At 41.7% G+C, this 21,940-nt stretch overlaps 2 protein-coding genes across 4 annotated transcripts; one reads left to right on the top strand and one right to left on the bottom strand.

Moving 5' to 3' along the window:
* The first annotated feature begins 223 nt into the window (after positions 1–223).
* Positions 224–17,805, top strand: LOC133133702 (BICD family-like cargo adapter 1). 2 transcript variants are annotated; one of them, XM_061249857.1, is made up of 10 exons: positions 224–646; positions 4,038–4,253; positions 10,028–10,144; positions 10,818–10,964; positions 11,373–11,552; positions 12,607–12,759; positions 13,549–13,617; positions 15,073–15,182; positions 15,303–15,423; positions 15,996–17,805. In XM_061249857.1, exons 1-10 carry the CDS (start codon positions 401–403, stop codon positions 16,227–16,229), a joined length of 1,593 nt encoding a protein of 530 aa, XP_061105841.1. In that variant the 5' UTR covers positions 224–400; the 3' UTR covers positions 16,230–17,805. The 2 variants fall into 2 exon arrangements, with proteins under 2 accessions (XP_061105841.1, XP_061105842.1); XM_061249858.1 differs by lacking the exons at positions 224–646; positions 4,038–4,253 and adding an exon at positions 6,114–6,681.
* abhd11 (abhydrolase domain containing 11) lies at positions 17,658–21,686 on the bottom strand. Of its 2 annotated transcripts, XM_061249859.1 has the most exons (7): positions 21,622–21,686; positions 21,432–21,533; positions 20,676–20,811; positions 20,005–20,178; positions 19,664–19,834; positions 19,344–19,525; positions 17,658–19,204 (listed from the first exon to the last, which is right to left on the bottom strand). In XM_061249859.1, exons 1-7 carry the CDS (start codon positions 21,675–21,677, stop codon positions 19,069–19,071), a joined length of 957 nt encoding a protein of 318 aa, XP_061105843.1. In that variant the 5' UTR covers positions 21,678–21,686; the 3' UTR covers positions 17,658–19,068. The 2 variants fall into 2 exon arrangements, with proteins under 2 accessions (XP_061105843.1, XP_061105844.1); XM_061249860.1 differs by having other exon boundaries at positions 21,432–21,683.
* Between the last annotated feature and the right edge of the window lie 254 nt (positions 21,687–21,940).

Raw genomic sequence — 21,940 nt, 5'->3', positions numbered from 1 at the left:
CCACTTGATGAGCGTGGGGTTCATTTATTCGGGCAACTGATTACTTTTGTACGGAACCCCTAGGGGAACGTAAAGATAAAAGAAATAGTATCACCATCTGTTGCTCGGGGACGCGACAATGGGTTAAGACTCAGGTTTTATGTCAGCTTCTAGCATCACAGCCACCTGAAAGTGACGGGACCAGCCCACTTTTGTTCCGCTCGCACACAGAATCCAACTGACATTGCAAACAGCAGCTCGCTTACAACACCGATAGGTAGGTTAGCGTTTACCTCTGAATTAGACTTTTTATAGCCTAATTGCTATGTAACTTTTGCAGTGTACGTCAATTTATGACAAATAAATGAAGAAATAGTAGTTGGAATAGCCTAATCTACATTTTCTCTTTTTACGATAAAACATGAGTCGAGTCAAGGAGTGGCTGTTTAAGTCGCATGGAATGGAACTGGAAGAAGACTTCTATTCTTTTGATTACGCAGAAGAATTATCTGGTTACCAAGACCCCAATGAACTTCTGGCAGCATTGAAACAAAAAGAAGAGGAAGTCATATTAGCTGCCGAGTTGGGAAATGCTCTTCTCCTGGAAAACCGTCAGCTTAAAGAAGAAAATGACAAACTCCATGAACAATACAGCGACAAGTTAGAGGTGAGTCAAAATGAACCCTTTAACAGAAGTTGCGGTCGTCTAGTATCTCTCGTGTGTGTTGGTCATAGTCTTTACCAAATATACACAAAATTGATACATCACACAAATAACTGGAAGCTGAATGAGTTTCAAATCTCATCCAATACATCTATACATTAAAAATGAAAAATCACATGTACACATGTTGTCTCCATGGATTGATTGTACGCACTGTACAGTACAAATCAGTAGTCCTCTTTTAGTATTTAGTATTTGCCAACAATGACTCATTGCATCCACATTTAAGTGTGTAGCAAATTTATCATTCAATAACGAGGGCGTGTGTGTCGTATACCTGCTTTACTAACGCCAGGAAGGTTTTGTTTTTGCTTGGAAGCCTAAAACAAAAAACACGAGGTTTACAAAACAGCATTTGTTTGCATAAGAACAGCAACCGCATACACATTAACCGTTGTAGAGTATCACCATCATCGGCATCTTTCTCTTCTTCATTTAAAATTAACATTTATGTTAAAATCAGAATCTACCAAACTTTCAGTGTTCCACTTTTGCGAAAGAAAAAGAAGAGGATAATAGATGAAGATATTTTAGATAATGGAGTGAAAAAAGACACTTATTGAATGATCATTTCCAGTACTTTCCGATTTTGGCGGATTTTTGATCACTTGGCATTACATTGGGCGCTGGTGCAATTCAGCATTGTGTGTGTGTTTTCATTTAAACACGCAAATAGTGCTTGACTGCACTCGATTGACTGAATTGATCTAGAATGAATCAGTTGCTTCTGAACTTTTTCTTGCTTCTGTTAATGAAAATGCATTTTACTTTCTCATTGCAACACTCCCATGCTGCAATGAGAATGATTGAACTGATTTTTCACTTTGTTGTCATGACATGAATGCGCCTGAGGAGGTCATGTCAATCTTTTATGTACTGTCTCTAGAGATCTGCTCCTTCTGCACTAACTGAGATGGGCTTTTGCCTCAACAGAGAAGGGCAGTCAGAGGATAGCCCTGGTAAAGTTACTGGTTGTTGTAGCAACAGTGGTACGATACTCATCTGTTTGTGTTCAGGTGGACCTGGAGTCAGCTGTCCTCATATGTTGCAGCAGTGTGCAGTCAAGTCCTCATTATTTCCTGCTATTTCTTAACACTGTTTGTTGAGTAAACGCTGTCATGATGCCAAGTTTCTATATAACACCCTCCACCTTTAAACATAACACGAACAGGTGTAACAGAGCTCAGAGACAGAATGTCTATTAAAGAATGTGACATCATCCCCTGAGAATTAATACGATTAGTTCCTTGAACTGGGGAGTATTGGCCTTTTTGTTTAATCGTTTGTTTTATTGTGTGGTGTGACTGTGGTCTGGAACCCAGGACCCAACCCCAGCACATGCCAGTATTCTGCCCTTGCTGGAGCTGTAGGCCCCATAGACAACAAAAGTAATATACACAACAAAAGTACCTGTATTAATTCAACTTGGTGAGGTTGCAAAGGTAAGGTTAACTCTGTCACAGTTATAGCAATGCTGGGCTGGCAATTTAGCCCTGCTGAAAAAAACAGCTCAAGCTAGGTTTTTTCACCATTCACTAAACTCTAGAGGCTGTTGTGCATGAAAATCCCAGGAGATCAGCAGTTTCTGAGATACTCAAACTACCCTGTCTGGCACTAACAACCATTTCATGGTTAAAGTGACTTAGATCACATTTCTTCCCCATTCTGACATTTGGTCTCAAAAGCAGCTGAACGTCTTGACCACATCTGCATGATTTTCCACATTTAGTTGCTGCCATATGATTGTCTGATTAAATATTTGCATTAACAAGCTGGTGTACAGGTCTACCTAATAAGTTTAAGTGTAAGTTTCATTGTATTATGGACTATATTGTGGGTATGTCAATCATGGGCATGTTTATGCAATTCCAGGAATGTGTAGGAACATATAGCCTACAAAAACATTGAGATGTTGCAATACTTGCACACAATTATGCTGTGAAGCAAAAATAATTTTGTATTTGCATCAGTTTATGTCAAATATTAAAAGGTAGGAAAAATGTTGTATTTTACTTGCTTTATTTTGAAATGTATGTCACGTTTTTCCTATGGGGGGAGGCGGCCTTAGTATTTATTTCTTATGTTACGGCCAAATTAGAGCCCCTGGGAAGTCTTTCTGGTAGAACGGCTTCAAGGATGGATGGATGGATGCAGCACACCTGCCACCGATTGTGGGGCATGTACAGCCACCAATCCATCGTAAATCTGCCTACTTGTAGAAGGACCCTTCAAGCATTGGCACGGCCACATAGACATACTGTATGCCGAAGCACCGCAGTAGAGTTATGGAGTCACTAGAGATTGCGATGGCTCAAATTTATGGTTTAATCTAAAAGTAATGGTTTCATGTAAGTGCGAGAGCCCCTGGTTTTATTGGCCGATGGCTGCATAGGGAGCTCAGAATCCAGTTTTCAGAAAGCTTTATTTGATCTCTCCATTCTGACCGTGGATACCTTGCACCTGTGAGGCTGGTGTACCAACAAGTGACACATTTTTGAGATTGATAACTCTAAAAGAAACAAGGGTGTATGGATGAACTATCCCCGAGAGAATGGCCTTCATATTTCATTGATGTATTCTCATGAAATGTAATCTACTCTAGACAGGCAGCTTTGCTCTGTTGTACTGTATGAGTGACCAATAGACACATTCAGGGTAGTGCAGCGTTGAATTGTGGGATGGATACAGTCAGCTGGGAATTTATGACAGTGTGCTGTGGTTGTGTTTGAGTCAACACTACATTCTAATAAGATTCACTTGAGCCCATCTGTTACATCTGACTGCTATTTTTCCGGAGGAACTGGAAGACAACTTTGGTCCACTCAGATTAGTGTAGGGCTCATAGCAGTGAAGACAAGTGATAGAGAGGGCAGACCATCTGTAGTTTGGCTGGTGTGTGGTTTAGCTCTTTTTGGTTGGCAGTGTGGCTGTGTAGAGTGTGGCTGGTGTGTGACTATTGTAGAAGTAGATAAACTAATAAAAGATAAACTAGTGGTTACAATAGTGTATTATAGGTTGCTCATGGAGTTGGTTCAAGTACGGTCATTGTGACTGGTGTGTGGGCTAGCTGTTACAGTGCATCAGTGTTCCATTGACTACTTCTTATAGTAGGCATGAGGCTTGGTTGTGGTTTAACTGCTACTACATTCCATTGTAGTTTGGTGGGCTTGGTTTTTGTAGGGCTTTGTGGCAGGTACTGAATGTGGATTAACTGCTATTGCAGGCCAGTTTGACAACGTTTGGATGTGGCTTCATTGTAGGGGAGTGTGGCTGGTGTGTGGACTAGTTGTTGTAGAGGCTGATGTGCGGTCACTGTCACATTTTAACCATGCAGGAGCTGGAGCAGAGCAGGCACGAGTTACGAGTGAAGCTGGACAGCTGCGAGACGGCATGGGAGAATCAGGTGGTGGAGCTGGAGAGGGATGTACAAGAGCTGACCATCCAGACGCAGAGGCTCAACCAGGCCTTGACCGAAGCAGAGCGTTGCAAGAAACAGACCCAGCGAGAGCACGCCGACGAGACCAACCGACTGAAAGAACAGCTCAACAAGGTCAGCCCTTTTGAAGCCCTTAAAACTTGTATTGTAGCCTGGTTAGCACCATCCTCTTAGCCATTTCTAGCTAGCTATGTATATATGCCACATGGTCTGACATGCAAAGCTACAGGTATCCAGGTATGACAACAAAAAAATAATAACAGTCCAAGCAGAAAAAAATGGCATGGGTTATTTATTTATGATTCTAGGATGTGTCTCCATTTTCATTGCTTTGTTATGGAAACTAGTTTTGTCACTTGAATGTACTGCTTTGGTGTAAAGGTCAGAGATTATACAGGAGTGAGAAATCTTATAATTGCATTTTGTAGCTCCATTTTAGTTTCAGTAAGGAGTGAACTGTACTGGCTGCCAGTCGGGGAATTAACTTCCCGCAATGGTCAGGACAGCAGAATCCCAGGCCATCTTCCAAGGCAGACTGAAGATATTTTTTCCCATCCATCCCCACCCCCTAGCACTCCCACTTTTGGTACTTATTCAGGTTATGGCCTTTTAATGGTATTATCATTTTTATGGCTTCATGATTCTCTTCTTAGGGCTGGTTATAGGTGTATTCTTTATGCAATCAGAATTACTTCTGGACGTCTTGCAGCTGAGAGGCCGATGTACCCACACATTTTTTACACATTTGACAGTGACACATTTTTAGAATGAATACCTCTAAAAGAAACAAGGGGGTATGGATGAATTATCCCAGAGAGAGATGTAATCTACTCTGGAATGGCAGACATGCAGTCTTGCTCTGTTGTACCCACAAACACCTTCAGGACTGTGCAGCATTGAATTATGGGATGGACAAAGCCAGCTGGGAATTTATGACATTGCACTGTGGTTGTGTTTGAGTCAATACTGCATTATAATAAGATGCACATTAAGTCATCTGACTAAGTTTTTTTCCATAAGGAACAGGAAGACGACTTTTCAGAATTAGTATTTTGGTTCCTGGTTAGCATCATTACATACTGTAATGTAGTGTTCCAGTATATATCTAAAAGTATCTGGGAATGTTTTCACCAGGTCTGGCACCATTGCTCATACTAATCACTGCTCATACTAATCACGTGAATGTGTTTATGTTTCTTCTACATTGTAAGTCCTTCGAGATAAGAATGATTGCCTTGTAGTATAAGGAAGTGACATGACACTTTTATCATCAAGCTGAACAAACACCAAAGTTCCAACAGATTGGCTTCCCACCTGTAGTATGTTTGAGCAGAAATTTGGAGAGCATTGCTCAATCCCTATTGTAAAACTCAGTATAGTCACAGAAACAATGAAAGAGATTAAAACAGAAGAAAACAGTCAAAATGAACAAAGATACTAGGTGTTTTGTCTGATTTATAACCAGGAGCACAACTCATGAAATACATTTAAAATATGTGTAAGTGTGCAATGGTTTTGTTTGGCTTATTCAGTCAAGAAATAAAGAGACCTTTTGGGTTGGACACCTTAGTTTCTAAATCAGGAAACATTTTCAGCAACAATATTTTCAAATCTTAAAATGAAGGTAAAAAATCCCCAGGTTATAGGAGCTGAGGATGTGGTATACAACAGGAAGCTTGTATTTTGAGAATATTTTGTCTAAATTGAATTAGTGTATGTGAGTCTTTTTAGGGCATAGCTTTGTTTTTCATTTTGTTGTTTTTACAACAGAAACTTGGAAGCCAAGTCACGGCCCAGTGACTCCTTTGTTTAAATCTCTTTTTATCTCATATCTCTATTTTCCTGAATCAGTTCCAGGAATTTGTTGATCACGCTGTAATGCTTTAAGACTGACGTACAGTAGTTTGCGATGAAGACGTCAAACACAGTGATCTGTTCCCATGGTAATGTACAGCCTGCTTGTTATCATTTTATGTGATAAATTGTCCAGGTAACAGGCTTTATGTGCACCATGAAGCATAATTAGTTCACCAGGTTGGCTTGACTGAGGTTAAAGTTCTTCCAAGATGTACTGACAAAAACAGGTTTGTGATTTGCATGGCTGAAAGCCAGACATTTGTGCCTCTGTTTCCTGGTAACGGCCTGAGTGGTAAAGATAGCTAATTTGTGCGTACTGTAATAGTCTCGGTGGAGAGGGAGTAGCCCTCTCTCCTGTGAGACATTAACCATTCCACTCTGGAAGCCAGAAGTCAGTGTCAGCCTATTGCTGACCTCCTTCACAACTCAAAGGCAGGAAAACGTGTTTGCGAGCATTCTTGTTCCATCTGCCTTCCTCATTCCTGGTTGTTTGTCTGGCTGGGAGGCCATGGGTGACACTGTGCCTTCAGCCAGTGTTATGAAGCCAGAGCTGAAGGGGACTGTGGAAGGCTCTGGCCTATTGAAAAGTGAAGTCAGTGGCTCCCTCTGCCCCTTCATGGATAACGCTTTACCAGACCTGGTGAACAGCAGTGCCTCTCTCTCCAGGTGCGTGCTACCTGGGAAGGTGAGTTGGAGTGGGCTTTCTCTGTTCTAGTGTCGGTGTCTGCCAGTTATTTTCCCTTGTTCAGTAGTGCCTGGAATACTCAGTGTCATGAGTGTTTGAGTAAGTCTGTATCCGAGTGTTTGTGTATCCGTACAAGCATGTTTGTCTTCTGTGTAGTCCTTTTATTTGTTTTTTGAGAGCTTGAGTATGTCTATGTCTATGTGTGTTTAGTGTTTCACTGCCTCTGTGTACATTTCAGAGGAAAGATGCAATCTATTCTTTTGAAATATGTTTATGTTGCCGGACCTCTCGTTGGCTGCCAGGCCAACGATATTCCCTGTGTGTGAATCTCAACTCTGAACTGATTTGCCAGGCTAGTCCACAGCGTTGCTGTGCCCTTATGTATTATTATAATCATAACCTAGTTGTTGGGGATCTGTGTACGCATGATATCAATGACAATCCTTTTCAGTCTCATGATTTGCATTCCAACTAAGGTTCACTCAGGTCTGACACTGTAGTGATACTGAGATTCAGTATTTATGTTGTAAACATTTGAATGTGTAATGGTGATTTATTTAATGTGCAACCCTTGTCATTGATCATCACTCAGGGAAATGAATGATTCTTTATCTGGAGAGAACTTGTACCCTACTCATGCTGGGTTTTTCCTGTCATTGTTTTAATGTGTTACGCCAAGGGGTTATTACTTCAATCTGAACAAATGAATATGTAAATGGGTTGAGTGTGTCTCACTGATAATGCTTCAAACGAGGAACCAGATTGTGCTCATCCCTCAGAATGGATGTAAAGCAGTTATTCATTTTCTCCCCAAGGAGCTTGCCATATTTTCCTTGTCAAAATATCACCCTTCAAACATTTTTATTTAACTTCTGTCAGGCAGAAACTAAGATCACTGGGCTGTTAAACCATAAAAATATTGACTGAGAAACGTAAAACAATCTGTAAAATAAAAAAAGTAGAGGTATCATGAGAAAACATGATTTAAGTTTGTTTCAATGGTCTAGATTAATGCAGTAGATTGGTAACCTGTCCAGGGTGGATTCCTGCCTCTTGCCCAATGCATTACATTACATTATTGGCATTTGGCAGACACTCTTATCCGGAGCGACGTACAGTTGATTAGACTAAGCAGGAGACAATCCTCCCCTGGAGCAATGCAAGGTTAAGGGCCTTGCTCAAGGGCCCAACGGCTGTGCTGATTTTATTGTAGCTACACCGGGATTAGAACCACTGACCTTCTGTGTCACAGTCATTTACCTTAACCACTACGCTACAGGCCGCCCTGCATGTTGGGATAGGCAGCAGCTCCCCGCTCTCCCCACGACCCAGACCAAGAATAAGCAGGTTAGATAATGAATGGATTGATGGTCTAGCAAAGTAGTTAAATCTACAATAATATACCTTTATGGAAAATTAACACAAATGTTCAGAAGAGGTGGTATCCGTTGATTTCCTTTTTTTTTTTTTTTGCCAAGCAACCATTGTGGACATATACAGTAACAGGATAACTATGTTCAAGGCCCAATAAATCTTTTGACAAGGAGCAATATGGTTAACCAGGAATGCTGAAAGTACTGAAATATAATCTCTGGGTAGGGCTATTTTTCAAATCTGGCAGTAGCATAGCATTAAAATGTTACAGTAAATCATATTATTGATTATGTAGTTCTCTGTGTAAAAAAAACATGAGGCTACGGTAATCAATTTCAGCTTCAAAACTTTTCAAAGTTATTGTAGAAACATCAGTGCGGATTCATAAACGTACAGTATTTGGTCCGTAAGTATTTGGACAGTGGTGCAATTTCTGTTCTTTTGGCTCTGTACTCTAGCACCCTGGATTTGAAATATTAATTGGACAGTTGGCTTCTCAGTTGTTTACCATTAGTCAGAAGCATCTTATAAAGTTAAATCAAATTCCTCCAAACTCATTGAACAATGCTTCATCCTACAGCAAGGCAATGGTCCCAAACACACACTGGTGCTCTCTTTCTTCTCAGTGATGTTCCAAAAAGTTTGGTTTGGTAGGCCTATTGTTTGTCCTATTTAAAAATATATATTTATCTGCCTCATAATGGCTTTCCTTCCTTCATTGGCACAACTCTGGCCCTCATATTGACAAACGGCAATAACAGACTCCAAAGGCAATCAAAAGCCAAGAATCAAGACTATGTATACAAAGGGATGTAATTCCTACACAGATCACCAAATATGGATGTAATTACAGTGAAATTAAAGGTGACAGACTGCACTTTCACCTCATATTCATTGTTTAATTTCAAATCCAATGTGCTGCAGTACAGAGCCAAAACAGAAACTGTACCACTGTCCAAATACTTACGGTCTGCACGGTATATTTGATAGCCTTGGGAAGTGGGAATTTCAGTACTTAGTAGCATGAAACATTCTTCAGTTGGTATTGTTGTACACTTCCTGACTGATTCATTATTTGAGTGAAGAGATGTTATTGAGGATGTATTTTCATGTCAAACCTAATTAGTTTCTACACAAAGAGGCTTTGGTTTTTAGTATTTTTACTTATTAGTTGTGTGGGTTAATGAGATCGCAGATGCAAGCAAAGAACAAACAGCACTACTCCTCAAACTGAGCGCAGAAAACTGCATCTCCAGCGGAGGCAATTAATCATGTGTAACAACCATGTTACATAAGTACACATCTCTTGTATACAAAGGGTTTCAGTCTAGCTATAAATGTCCAAATGGCTAGATTTGTTCAGACACAACCTAACCAGTAAAGGGCCATGCAAATGAAAGTGTTTTGCAATCTCGTTATCATGCACAATGCAAAGCCCAGTTTAGTTAATTTTAATGGAATTTGTTTCATTTCTCTTCTGCTTGATACCGCCACACATGTCCACTCCTATCCCCTGCCTTTATCCCTGGCTCTGTCCAATGGGGCATGACGATGTAATTTGCAAGACCAAGATGCCCCTCTCTGCCCACTGCAGGTCCCTTGTCCATCTTTGTCTATGTGTAATGGGACTTGACGCCACTCTGGCAAACAGCTTATTGAGGGCTCTGGACACTAACCTCTGTCTGTGCCTCTAGGCTCCAGTTCCTGCAGTGTTTTCCTTTTTTCAAGAGGCTTTGCTCTGCACATGCTCAGTCACTATAGTTTTTTCTTTTTTGTTTAGAATTAATTGTTATTCCAACGTTATTTTGAACATCCATTACCCAAGTTCATTGCTGAGGTTTTGAGTGAACTGAACTGTGTAGAATTTTCCTGTTTGTAGGAAATGTTCATTTCAAATGTAAATTTTGCTATGATGTGTGATTTGGCTGGAATATTGAAACTTATTAATATTGAATCTCTCCACTCCATGCAGGCATTAGAGGCTGAGCGGGTGCTGACGGCAGAGCTGCAGGTGTTTAAGCAGAGCTTCCACCAGCAGGGCCGCTCCGGGCCCCGGGATGAGGAGCTCATCAGTGCCCTGAAAGAGCAGGTGAGGTACAGGGGCTGCTGTTGACCCTGCTGCGCTTCAGTTTCGTAGGTAAAAGAGGTGCTGCTTGAAGACGCACCTCTTCAAGCAGCACCTCTCCCCATCCCTCCCTACCTCCCTGTGAACCTGAATTGTTGTCTTTGTGACTTACGTAGTGTTTCGGTATTTTTAGTTGGCTAGGTAAGCAGTATTTGGATAGTTAAGTTTGGTCACTTTTGCTTTGTTGTTTGTTTGTTTATTTGTTGATAAAAAAAAAGAAAAAAGAAATAGGCCCTGGTCCTTATCTTTGTTGTACGGGTAGCAATTGAAATTGTACTTCCCTCTAGGATCTTTCAGCGCACTTACCCCTGGTTATGGGTATGCACTTTGTTGTACGTCGCTCTGGATAAGAGCGTCTGCCAAATGCCAATAATGTAATGTAATGTAATGTAAAAACTGGTCAGTTTCAGTCCCTCCGGCTGCTGTGCCGTGTAGGTAAAAACTAATTAAAAGTGATCTATGTGAAAAACTTGTTTTGTGATCAGAAGCTACAACTTATATATGCTTACCTGCCTGTTCAGGGGAAAGCACAGGTAAACAAAAATAAAAAATGAAGTTGATGAAGTTAATGAAGTCAAATAGTAGGCCCTCTGCCCCTGCCTGACAGGCTTGCCTCTGTGTGTGTGCTTGCGTCCAGGTGGCGCGTCTGTCGCAGAAGAACTTGTCTCTGGAGCAGCGTCTGGAGGCTGTGTGTCAGGAGAATGCGGGTCTGCAGGACAGCCTGGCTTCCCTGCACAAGCGGCTCGTTCTGCAGGAGGAACAGGGCCGCCAGCGCACTCAACAGGTATTCGCTCCTTAACTCATCGCTTAAGACTCTGCGGAATGGGGATAGTCCACTCGCCTAGTTTCAACGCCAGTTTCACCAACGCTTCAGGTTTGATTTGTTGTTGTAACTGGCATTGCCGGATTCCATATTTTTTCTGGTACCGTCAAACTCTGCTTTGTTTGTACATAGAAACCAGAATTACAGGATTTATTCAGTGTAGGGATTATGCAACATGCATAAGTGAGTGTTTGTATCTCTGTATTATAGTGTGTGTGTGTGTCTGTGTTTATGGGTATTTAAGTGCGATTGTGTGTTGGTGGGTGTGTACGTGCGTGGGTGAGCCTAAACATGAGCTCAGTATATGTATTTGTGTGTATCCTTTGTGACACTGATACTGAGTGGGTCCTTTTGTCTGTGTGTGTGAAGCTGGTGGAGGCTGAGAAAGAGGTGGAGGTGTCACGTGGGAGGAACCAGCAGCTGCAGGAGCAGGTGGAGCAGCTACAGGAGGAGATCTCCATGCAGGAGTCTGGGCGGAGCGAAGCATCTCTCCTGTCTGAGCTGGAGCAGAGCTTCAGTAACATGAGCTGGAGTCAGGACAAGGAGCAGGTAGCCTCCACTCAGCAGGCTTGTCCCATGTAAAGGCCATCCTGCCTCTGGATCATTCCTATATCATTACTATACCTTCGTATCTGTTGTCTGAAGATGCACAGAGCCCCTATGTGTTTGCTTGGCTGTTTGGGTGAGATGTGCCTAGGGCTGAGCAGGAGGAAACAATGGAAGGAAATGATGTCGATTCCAGGGTTACCTAAATAGTACCTTCCCTCTCTCTGGACTTATTATCTCGAAGGAAAGACATACTCTGGTCTATTGAGAGACAGATTAGGAGGAAGGGGAAAAGAGAGATAGACAAATGAAGTTTGGAGGAGTACTAAAGTTGTTTGAACTTGTTGTGTGTTGTTGGATTTAGACAAATCTCTTTTGATCAGCTATGGGTATATGCTATGTAAAGATCCTGCTGCCCACATTTTCCTTTTACGGGCTAATTACGGGCTGTGTCATTTATAACAGTCTCTTTCTAATAAAACATACTTCTGAGATTATCTACATTGTCCACCGGATAGTACTTGTATTAGAACAAAAGTGCCACAGTATTTTGTGGATGTACACTACATCTAAAACAATAGACAAGATTCTGAAGGTTGGAGTCTTTTTAAAGTGCAACAACATGCTTATTTTGGCTGTTTGTTGCATTTTTTCCCTTTTAGCTGTTCTTCCTTTGTGTCATATTTCCTGTTTATTTAAAAGGCTTTCTATGAAACTGCCCACATCTGCCGATTAGAGGCCAGACATCACTACAGAGTAGGTGTTATACAGGATGTGTTAGCTCACCTGGGAAGAAATGTGATGCGGTTTGATTTCCTGTTTTTGCCATTGCTGTGCTTTCCATTATCAACAACTTCATAATGTCCATTATCTCTTTTGCTGTTATTGAGGCAGTAGTTTTATATAAATGGCATGTTGTCCTGCCTAAATGATTTTTATGTAGTTTTATGTATGTCTTTCATTCTATTGCTTGCATTTTTGGGGAGTTGACTCTGGTCAAAGCTTAAAGCAACAATCCTAAAATGATTTTTACATGAATGAGGTCTCCCTCTCCCAGGTGAAGGAGGAAGTGCTGTCTGTCCTGAAGGTCCTGCTTCCCCTAACGGACCAAGAAAGGGCCCTGGACTCCCTGCGCCAGGAGAACCTGGACGGCGCACTTCTCCTGCTCAGAACCACGGCTCACAGACTCGCTTGCGACCGCGCCCCTCAGGTGAGACCCCCAGCACAGCTGCTCAAACAGGAACCACAGCCCACCTCACGCTGTTCATTACCAGGTACACTCACACCAAAACCGCAGGTTAAAAACAGACACTGCTCTGCTAGTGCTTTGTTCTTTGTCTTGATGGGGGATCCTGATGTTGGTCTTAGTGAGACAGAGAGAGATAACAGAACATGGCCTGCATTCGCTCACTGTGCAGTGAATGCATGTTCTATCTTTAACATCAGTGTGGACTCCAGCGAATGCTTTGTTACTTGCTTTATTTTTGACCTCAATGAACTTGTATTCAACAAGTATGTCGATGTGACCGCAGGCAGTGTTTGAATTCACTTGTGTTCTCGCTATAAATTATTATATCAGATGTCAGAATGGGGTTAGCCAGAAGTCTGGTTCATTTGCTTGAAGCCAACGCCCTTACTCCTGCATGAAAGTACTGTTTGCACTGGCCCTTATGAATGCTGTGTATGAATAAACATTGGCAGATTTCTTGCTGTCCTTAGATTACATAAAGCTGACAAAAGGCTTAAATTAGACTATTCTCTGTGGGACATTGCTTCTCCTGTTCCCCTGTTGAACAGCGATGAACCAGTTCGCTGCTTGTGAAAGCAGAGATGCCTTGCACATAAGGGGTCTGTGAAAGGAGTTTAGGACACTGACATGCTGGTCAGAAACTAAAGCTTGACCGTGCACCGAGATCCTACCCCCGCCCAGTCAGAAGAAAGAGGCGCACTGGGGCTGTAGAGCTGACACCTGATCTGCGTGTAACATTCTGTCTCTCAGGAGCTGAATGCCCCCATTGTTGGCAGTGTGCGTGAGAATGCGGACCTGATTCAGGAGCTCCAGGATCAGGTAACAAGAGCTTGTGTTGTCCGGGAGGGTGGAAATAGAGCAGGACCCATCAATGTATCACCCTGTCTTCCTGCAGAGATTTAATGTGTCAGCAATTTGAAGGAAAGTGCATGAACATGAATGGGTTAATGTAGTTATGCGTACAAAGTGGACTTTAGGTATGCTCACTCCTGCAGCACAGGATTGAACTGGAAAAAGAAGGTGAAGAAATTAACTTTTAGTAGTTTTTTTGTAATGTTAAATTCGAAGTCAGCATTCTGGAACTTGTGCTTGTTAAGATCATTCTAATCTCATATTTGTGATCTTACACCTTAAAGGGTTAAAGTGGACTTTAAATGGGATTTTATTTTGAATGTGTATGCACGTGATCAAACCACACCACCTGGGTTGATTTTAATACTGCTTCATTGAGTCAGCAGCTCAGCATATGCTCTATGCGCCACCATGTGGTCGTATTTGGATTCATTATTTTATTCATTATTCATTCATTAATTAAGACATGTGGCAGTATATTTAATAGTATAATCATAACTGTCATTATACCAATTACAGATATATGGCCATAATTATTGGCACCTTAAATTAATATGAACAAAAATGCTAGATAAAATTTCCTGATATTGTAGCCCATGTCCCCCAGACAGGCTCACAGCTATAGTCATTTTAAACATGTCAATTATTTCCCCTAAGAGTTGAGATGGGTGTTTGCCTTTTTAAAGGCAAAAACATTTTGTCTCATTCAATTTGTGTGGTGTATGACCTTCCCTGTATGTTCTCTGACCACGTTAATAGATGACTAAGGGAGTTTGGAATGCGTCACCTCATATTTATACCCCAGTGAAACAGTTGTGGCTGCCCAGTTGAGTTCCTAAAGACTCTAATGAACTTAATATAATGTAAAATATAGATGGCAATATCATTTTATTATATTTTGTCATAAGAATGTATAGGGTTGCAATAATAGACACACATTTATTGTGTATTATTTCTAGATTAGGAATTTGACCTTTATATGTTAAATGTGTCATATGTTGCCTGTAAAATCAAGCTGATAAAAATCAATTACAATTTTCATTGCCTTTTGCTCATCTACACCAAAGATTTCAACAATTCTGATGAAACAATACACACAAGGATGATTCTGGGCTGTTGGATGTGTTATAATTTCAGGTTGATGTCTCGGATGAAGTGTTGTGCAAATAAATAAGTCATGAAAATAGTAAGTAGTTGTCTACAGACATAAATATATTTTAAGGCAGAGACAGGACACAGCACGTTATTGCACACTCCCACACTCTCCAGAAATGTTCTTGTTGGTAACAGCAAAAAACATATGTGGGTGAATATACTAGGAACTAGCCACTTGGTGTGTTTATTTAAATGGATACACTGGGGTAATGAAACTGTATTAGGTGGACTCCTGAACACCCCCCCCCCCTCCCCCCCTTCTCACAGAACTCTAAGCTCATGGCAGAAAATTCAGAGCTGAAAACCCGTGTGGAGAACAGCCAGGAGAGAGAGGTGACACAACAGGCCATACGGGACCGAGATGAAGCCATCGCAAAGTGAGTGGACTGGCTCAGGCCCAGGCTCTCATGTCGGTCTAGCAATAGAAAAAAACGCTTCAGACATAAACATGGACGACATGAGTGATGTGATGCCCGTTTCCTCTTTGCTGCGAGCAGGAAGAACGCCATGGAGAAAGAGCTGCTGCGCTGCAAGACTGACATGATGTCCCTGAACAACCAGCTCCTGGAGGCCATTCACCGCAAGCTGGAGCTGTCTCAGGAGCTGGAGGCCTGGCAGGTCAGCAGCTAGGGGCAGCCCCCGTCAGTGTCGGTTTCAAAGCAAATACGGCCTTGTTACACGGTCAGGACCTGGGTGGTCACGGCTGTTTCTACACTGGCAGTTTAAAGAGCAAGTGTTTAAATGAGAGTGGCAGCTGGCTCGGGCAGATCAGTGCGAGAGCCAGCGCCAGGCAGTGCAGCCAGGGCCATCTGGTTGGGACTCAGTGCCGTTTTGTGTTTTTAAAAGAGCTCCGGTGGTTACATTTAACTTATTATCCAATGAGGATACCCTTCTCAATCACGCCTTTCTGCAATTCATCATCAGCACGGACGACTTTCGGCAAACCAAGCCTTCCTCAGCGTGCTTTGCTGAAACGCATCCATGTTAGTAATAGAATGGAAGATTGAGTGCTGTCTTTCTCATTGGATTTCTGCAATTTTAACTAAGGATTCAGCACCCACTAAGAATGCATTAGATTAAGGTTAAGCACATTTGAGTCTTTACAGTCAACCTGTCCCATTTCAAATCAAAGGGTTATTTTTTCACATCACTGGGTACAGTCTTGATGAACGTATTGTGTCTTCTCACAGGATGACATCCAAGTGATCCTCAACCAGCAGCTGCAAAGCCAACAGCTGTCAGAAACTGGCCTGAGGAAGACCCGCACCAACCGGCTACCGTTCCTAAATTGGTCCAGCGCCCCCGAGCTTGAGCACAGACGTGCCTCCACGCCTTGCACCACCTCCTCCAGTACCTCAGAGAAGACACAGGCACCCTGGAAGGGCTGGCTGAAGCGGGTGAAGATGGGCCAGGAAGGACTCTGAGCCCTGGGTTCATGGGCACCATCAGTTACCGCAGAGCCCACAGATGGCTCACGGTTAAAACGGCAGGGCTGCCGAACTCGCATCTCTGAAATGGCGAGTCTACGCCCTTAGAAGCTGAAGCAAAAAGGAAATGCTACATGGGCATGGACATTTTCGCATGAACTTGTCATCTTTACTATATGTGTATTTTTATTTTTGGATAATCTATGTTGGACTTTGAAAGTTCGACGTCCAATTTAAATCAAAGTTCTGCTGCAGAATCTATGCTAAAGACAGACAATGATGAACGTGAAGGAGAGGGCTTTTGTAAAATAAGTTTCATAAAAAGGAAAGCAGAAGCTTCAGCTATGTGCATGTATATTGATCCTGACAGTATTTACTGATAATGTGTTCATCAAAGTGTTTATTAAGGACAGATTAAGTAGAGTAGAACATACTGTATTTGTGTAAATTTGATTGGATGTCACAGGATTAGGGGATTTAAGATTCTAGGAATACAATTTGTGCCAGTAAGTCTTTCACTTGCTGAGTTCCACTTAATTTAGCATTTTTTAGATTATGCAAAGGCATACAAAAATGTATAATTTTCAACAATGTACTGTATCACTCAAGTAATTATTCATGAGCCATTGAACACAAACGGATTTGCTTTTGACTTTGATCTGCAAAAGCTTTTTCAGAAGTGGCAGCCAGAGTTATAGCAGGCTCTGTTTCGGGTTTGTTACAATGTATTTTCAGGGCTACGAATGTATAGAACCCAAGGAGAAATGTGTAGCAATGCTGCATGCTGAAGGGCTATATTCTCAAACTTATGCAGTTTAAAAGTAAAAAGAACTATATAGAGAACAAACATTTTGAGGTTATAATGAAGGTAAGAAGTCCCTGCCTTTCTTTTTAGAGAACCAGACTGGGGGGACTGCAGAACTACTTAAGGCTCCATGCTGAAAGTAAAAAAAGCCGCTAGACCATTCATCTTTGCTTTCAGTTGACGGCTACCATTTTTAGTTAGAGAGAAAGGCATGGCTACAGTATAGGGATCCTGGGCAGGTTGTGCCAAATGCTTCCATTGGTATTCCATTATAAACTAGTGTACATTTGACTCCCTTCTCCTGGCACTTAAAACACTGTAAAGTGTGTAATCATGTTCACTGAGCCTCACCTGGCTCAGCATTGGACAACCAGAAGCATGTCAAAAGCAGGGAAATATGTGTAAATAGGAAAACAGCTAAAGGATTGTGGTTGTTGTACAGTATGTATTTAAGGCATACACATGCTGATTTCAAACTTACTGTTACATAATGTGACAAAATCTAAGATTCTGTGTAAAAATCTTTACATTGCTCGTCACACTTTCTTACTGATTTTATGCATCTTTAAACATGTTTGACTGAAGTCAACTATGCTACAGAATGACTGGATCAACTGAAATGCATAATACAATATTTAATGACAATGTGAACCTGAACCCTACAAGAATGACAAGGCATGCTTTCAGAAACCGCTGTGTATGATGTGTTTGAAGAAAAGGAAATTGGCATTGTTTATACTGTTGAGTAAAGTCATATTTATACACATACACACATATCACATTGAGTTCCTTGTGTACATTCTGTCCAATAGCTGACATCTTCTACATGACTGAACTCTGCCTTGTGCAACACAAGGTGAGGCAAAATCCATAAGGTGTTGCACATAGCTTGTGCTGGCAAACCCAGATCTAGGGATCATTTTTGCCTTTTAGCATAACGGATAATTTTGTGACAGGGGAAAACTGACCCCAAGTCAATGGCCCTACTATGACATGCTTGATGAATACAAGCGCAGGTATACCTATTGCCTGAAATCTTTCAGATTATACTGTAGGCACAAAGGCGACTCCATAACCAATCATAAACAAAACACAGAACACTGGAACTATCATTTAACTTGGTTTCCCATACTGTAACTGAGGGACTGACCAGACAAAAGACCAGTCTCATAAGACGGAAACAGTATGGCAGCAAGCATTTTCAAGTCAATACGCAAAATTGTACTCAGTGTAAGGTTAGAACAGTTAATAACTTTATAACTTTGCATCATCACCTAAATAAGATGAATAGCAAACAACATTTAAACAACTGATAGTCAGCGACAAAAGATTGTTTCAATAGCCAGCCCCCCCCCCCGACAAGTTCTCATAGTAGCTATACATTTGAATAATGACACAGTATATGTACAACGTGTACTGAATATAAGCCGTCTCCAAAGATACTACCACTTTTATCTGTTTGTAGAACACAGGTATTTGTAGAAAGATAAAACTGAACACGGGTTGTGTCAACCAAAGTGCAGCTATCACATACTTGGGAGAATCAAATTCACGCTACTCTTAGTGATAGTAAAAATATGTATATAGAGCCTATTTAGACTATTAAAACACCACAAAGCACAACAAGTTCAACCTCTATGTTGCATAGGTTGCATTATCCTTATGAACTACCTCCAATAAATGGAATGCAGAGGCAATGCGGGCAGTATCCTGCAATACCCTACTGTATGTACAGGATTCATAGCAAGATGGCACAGCTAGAGTTCCCTACCTGGACTGCAGTAGCTTCCTGACACCTTAGTCCAAACCATCTCCATTAAAATATACATAAATATATATTTGTGTGAAGTTATCTTTGGATTAGAACACCTAACCTTGACAAACACAGAACATGGGCTAAATACATTAAACATGTGCTATATGGTCTCCTCCTATGAGCAGAGGCCTAGAGGATTAAGTTGGACTGTGTTCGTAGGTTTGTTTGGTCCAGCTTCCTTTCCGGCTGTCCCAGGTCGTGCCCTACACACATGGCTAAGACTGCAGGAAGGAAATAATGGAGCTGATGAAGTCTAAAGGCTTGTCTGCGTGGATCCAATGGCTGGCATCATGGATGTACTGGATGTCAGCAGCGGGAAACAGACGCTGGATCTCAGGGTAATCCTCAGAGCTGCACAAAGGATAGAATTTGAGAGAAATAAAATACAATTCAGGTTTCGGTGAAACCATCTGGCAAATGTGGAAATGGAAAATATACAACAACAAAAAACAAACAGTAATTGCACTTTTTTTTGCTGATTGTAGTTTACCTGATGTAAGCAGAGTTGCTTCCACCAAGAAAAAGCGTTGGTCCTTCATATGTTGTATCAAAATTGGGGAAACTCATGAGGTCCTCCAGATGCTTAGAAATGGCCTCCAAGTTCACTCTCCAAGTGTAGTGACCGTTTTCTTCCACAAAGTTTGTCAAGAGAAACTGTCTGACAGAACGTTCCTGTTCAAACCGAGACGGAAACAAGTCAAAAACTGTGAAACTTTGATGAAGACTGAATCAGTAAAGTGAAGATATCAACCAGCCAGGTCAGACTATGTCAAGCTATGCTGAGCTTCGCTGAGTGGTGCCATAACTGACCTTGATGAGATTGCGGAGCTGGTCTTCGGCCAGCCTGCGTGCTGTAGAGCGGGGGATATCACTGGCTATCTTCATTTGCTTCATGGCCTGGATGTAGGCGTGGAAGTTGGTTCGTGTTGTGGACTGAGCTGGAGTGATGTCCACCACGACAAGTCGCTCCACCAGACTTGGCTGAGTGAGGGAATGAGTGACACGGAACTCAGTGTGGTCATTCTCATTTGCAAACTCTCGGAGAAGGGTTTGAAGCCCAAATGGCAATAGCCTGCATTGCCTCTGCAGTATGAGTGAACTGTGAATCTGATATCTTCATCTGATCTCTCATCATACTTTTCATTGCTTACCTGCATCAGAGCTGTGGACATGGCCACCTTGCCTCCCATGCTATGGCCAATCAGAATACATTTTCCGATGTGCAGCTGGCCAAGGAGCTGCAGAAGGTCATTGGTCATTGCTTCATAGGTCAAAACAGGGCTATGTGTACTGTGTCCATGGTTACGAGCATCTACAGTCAGCACCTAACTGGACAAAGGAGAATTAGGACACTAGCACAGGTGTGGGAGAGAAAGCCATATTGAATTGCAGTACAAATACGAGAGCAAATGAAAATTCTGCAGAAATATGTTTTTTTAGTAGCATACCCCAAATGACAAACAATAAATATTTTATATACATTCATAAAAAATAAAATAAAAACCTAGGGCATTGTCTGCACCTGCACAGAAAGATGCTGCTAGATACGTAATTGGCAAAACCCCACCGAGTTCAATTGAGGAATGACATTGAGAGAAGATGTATAACTGTACCTTAGGAGACATCCATAGATTGAGTAAACTACATTTAGAAAATCTTTATTTTGGAGTTAGCTTGACATGGCTGGGTCTCATTTGTAAAATAGGTTTTAATCTCAATGTGACTTCCTCGTCAAATAAAGGTTTATATATAACGTTAAGTTACGGTACTTCATTAAAAGATTGGTGAGGTCATCATCGTCCGCCCTGATGATCTACATTACCTTTCTCCCTGTTCTCTGCACCAGCGACTTGGCTATGGAGTGGAAGTTGGATTTACTGCCGAACAAACCGTGGAGGAATACCAGGGGACTATCTGTCCCTTTCCCGTCAAATACATCATACGTCAGATTTACTGGGCTGAAAAAGAACGCACATATTAATTATCCATTAGTAGCTTTAAAGATTTATTGAAAGGTCACCAGCTTTAGATCATAGTACACGTCATTGCTGTTGATATACGAGTAAAGTATTGTTTGTAATTATTATTGTTTGCTATTTTGTTTAGGGTTACAATGTGTTACAAGCTGAAACCTACGCCCCTGAAAAACAGTTTGACTAGCTAATGCTCGCTACGTTGATATAACTCCCTCATGATATAACGTTAGCTAGCTAACGCTGCTACTGTAGGTTAGCATAGCATCCCCAAAAGCAATAAAATTGATTACGCACAATTCTGCAGGAGCTCACTAACATTAGTTAACCGTAGCTTGCAAGCTAGCTAAGTTAGCTAGTTCGGAAGCTGGGAGCCACCATTACCTAATGCCGATTGCTTGCTGGGTAGTTTAGCTGGCTAGTTAGCTTACACAATTTTAAAAAATATGATCTAATGCAATCGTGTCTCGTCAAGTTATTTTTTCTGGATCTATCTGTATACAGTTCAGCTGCCTACGTATCGTACCTTGTAGCGTACGATCAATGGGGATCCGTTATCTTCCTTTAGCTAGCTAGCCTATAGCAGTTTAAAGGGTACACCTCACCTGGAACCCGCACTGTCCAGCCATGCACTATCCTTTCGAGAAACGCCACAACAGAAACCCCGAGGTCCAGTGACAGAATGATTCAGTCCATACAACAGTCCTCTGTGGAAAATCCGACACAGAAGATTCATATTGGGATCTGGTGTTAGCTGACAGCATGCGTCTGGTTCCAATCAGCAAATATTCTCACCCCAACAATTTCATGAAAGATAAAAGGACATAGCGACAGCCGAAAGCTTGCGTCATGACGTCACACGTGTGATTCTTTTGCAATGGAGTTTAGCAGTGGCGCTGATCACCAAACCTGTGATTGCTAAGATGGACAATTCGCTGTACAGCTGCCATGTACTGAGTGATGGGGTTAATGGCTCAACTGAGTGTAGAGACATTAAGCTCTGTGAGCCACTGGATATGTCGGTTGTCTGACCGTGCTGCAAGGACATGTGAACTTGAGTATGGAACCATTGGTTTTCATTCAGGCAATGTACTGTAAACCAGTGAAAGAAGAC

This window comes from Conger conger, chromosome 7, assembly GCF_963514075.1.
Source record: "Conger conger chromosome 7, fConCon1.1, whole genome shotgun sequence".
NCBI lineage: Eukaryota > Metazoa > Chordata > Actinopteri > Anguilliformes > Congridae > Conger > Conger conger.
The sequence above is the reverse complement of the archived record's forward strand: the minus strand, read 5'-3'. Positions and strand labels throughout refer to the sequence as shown.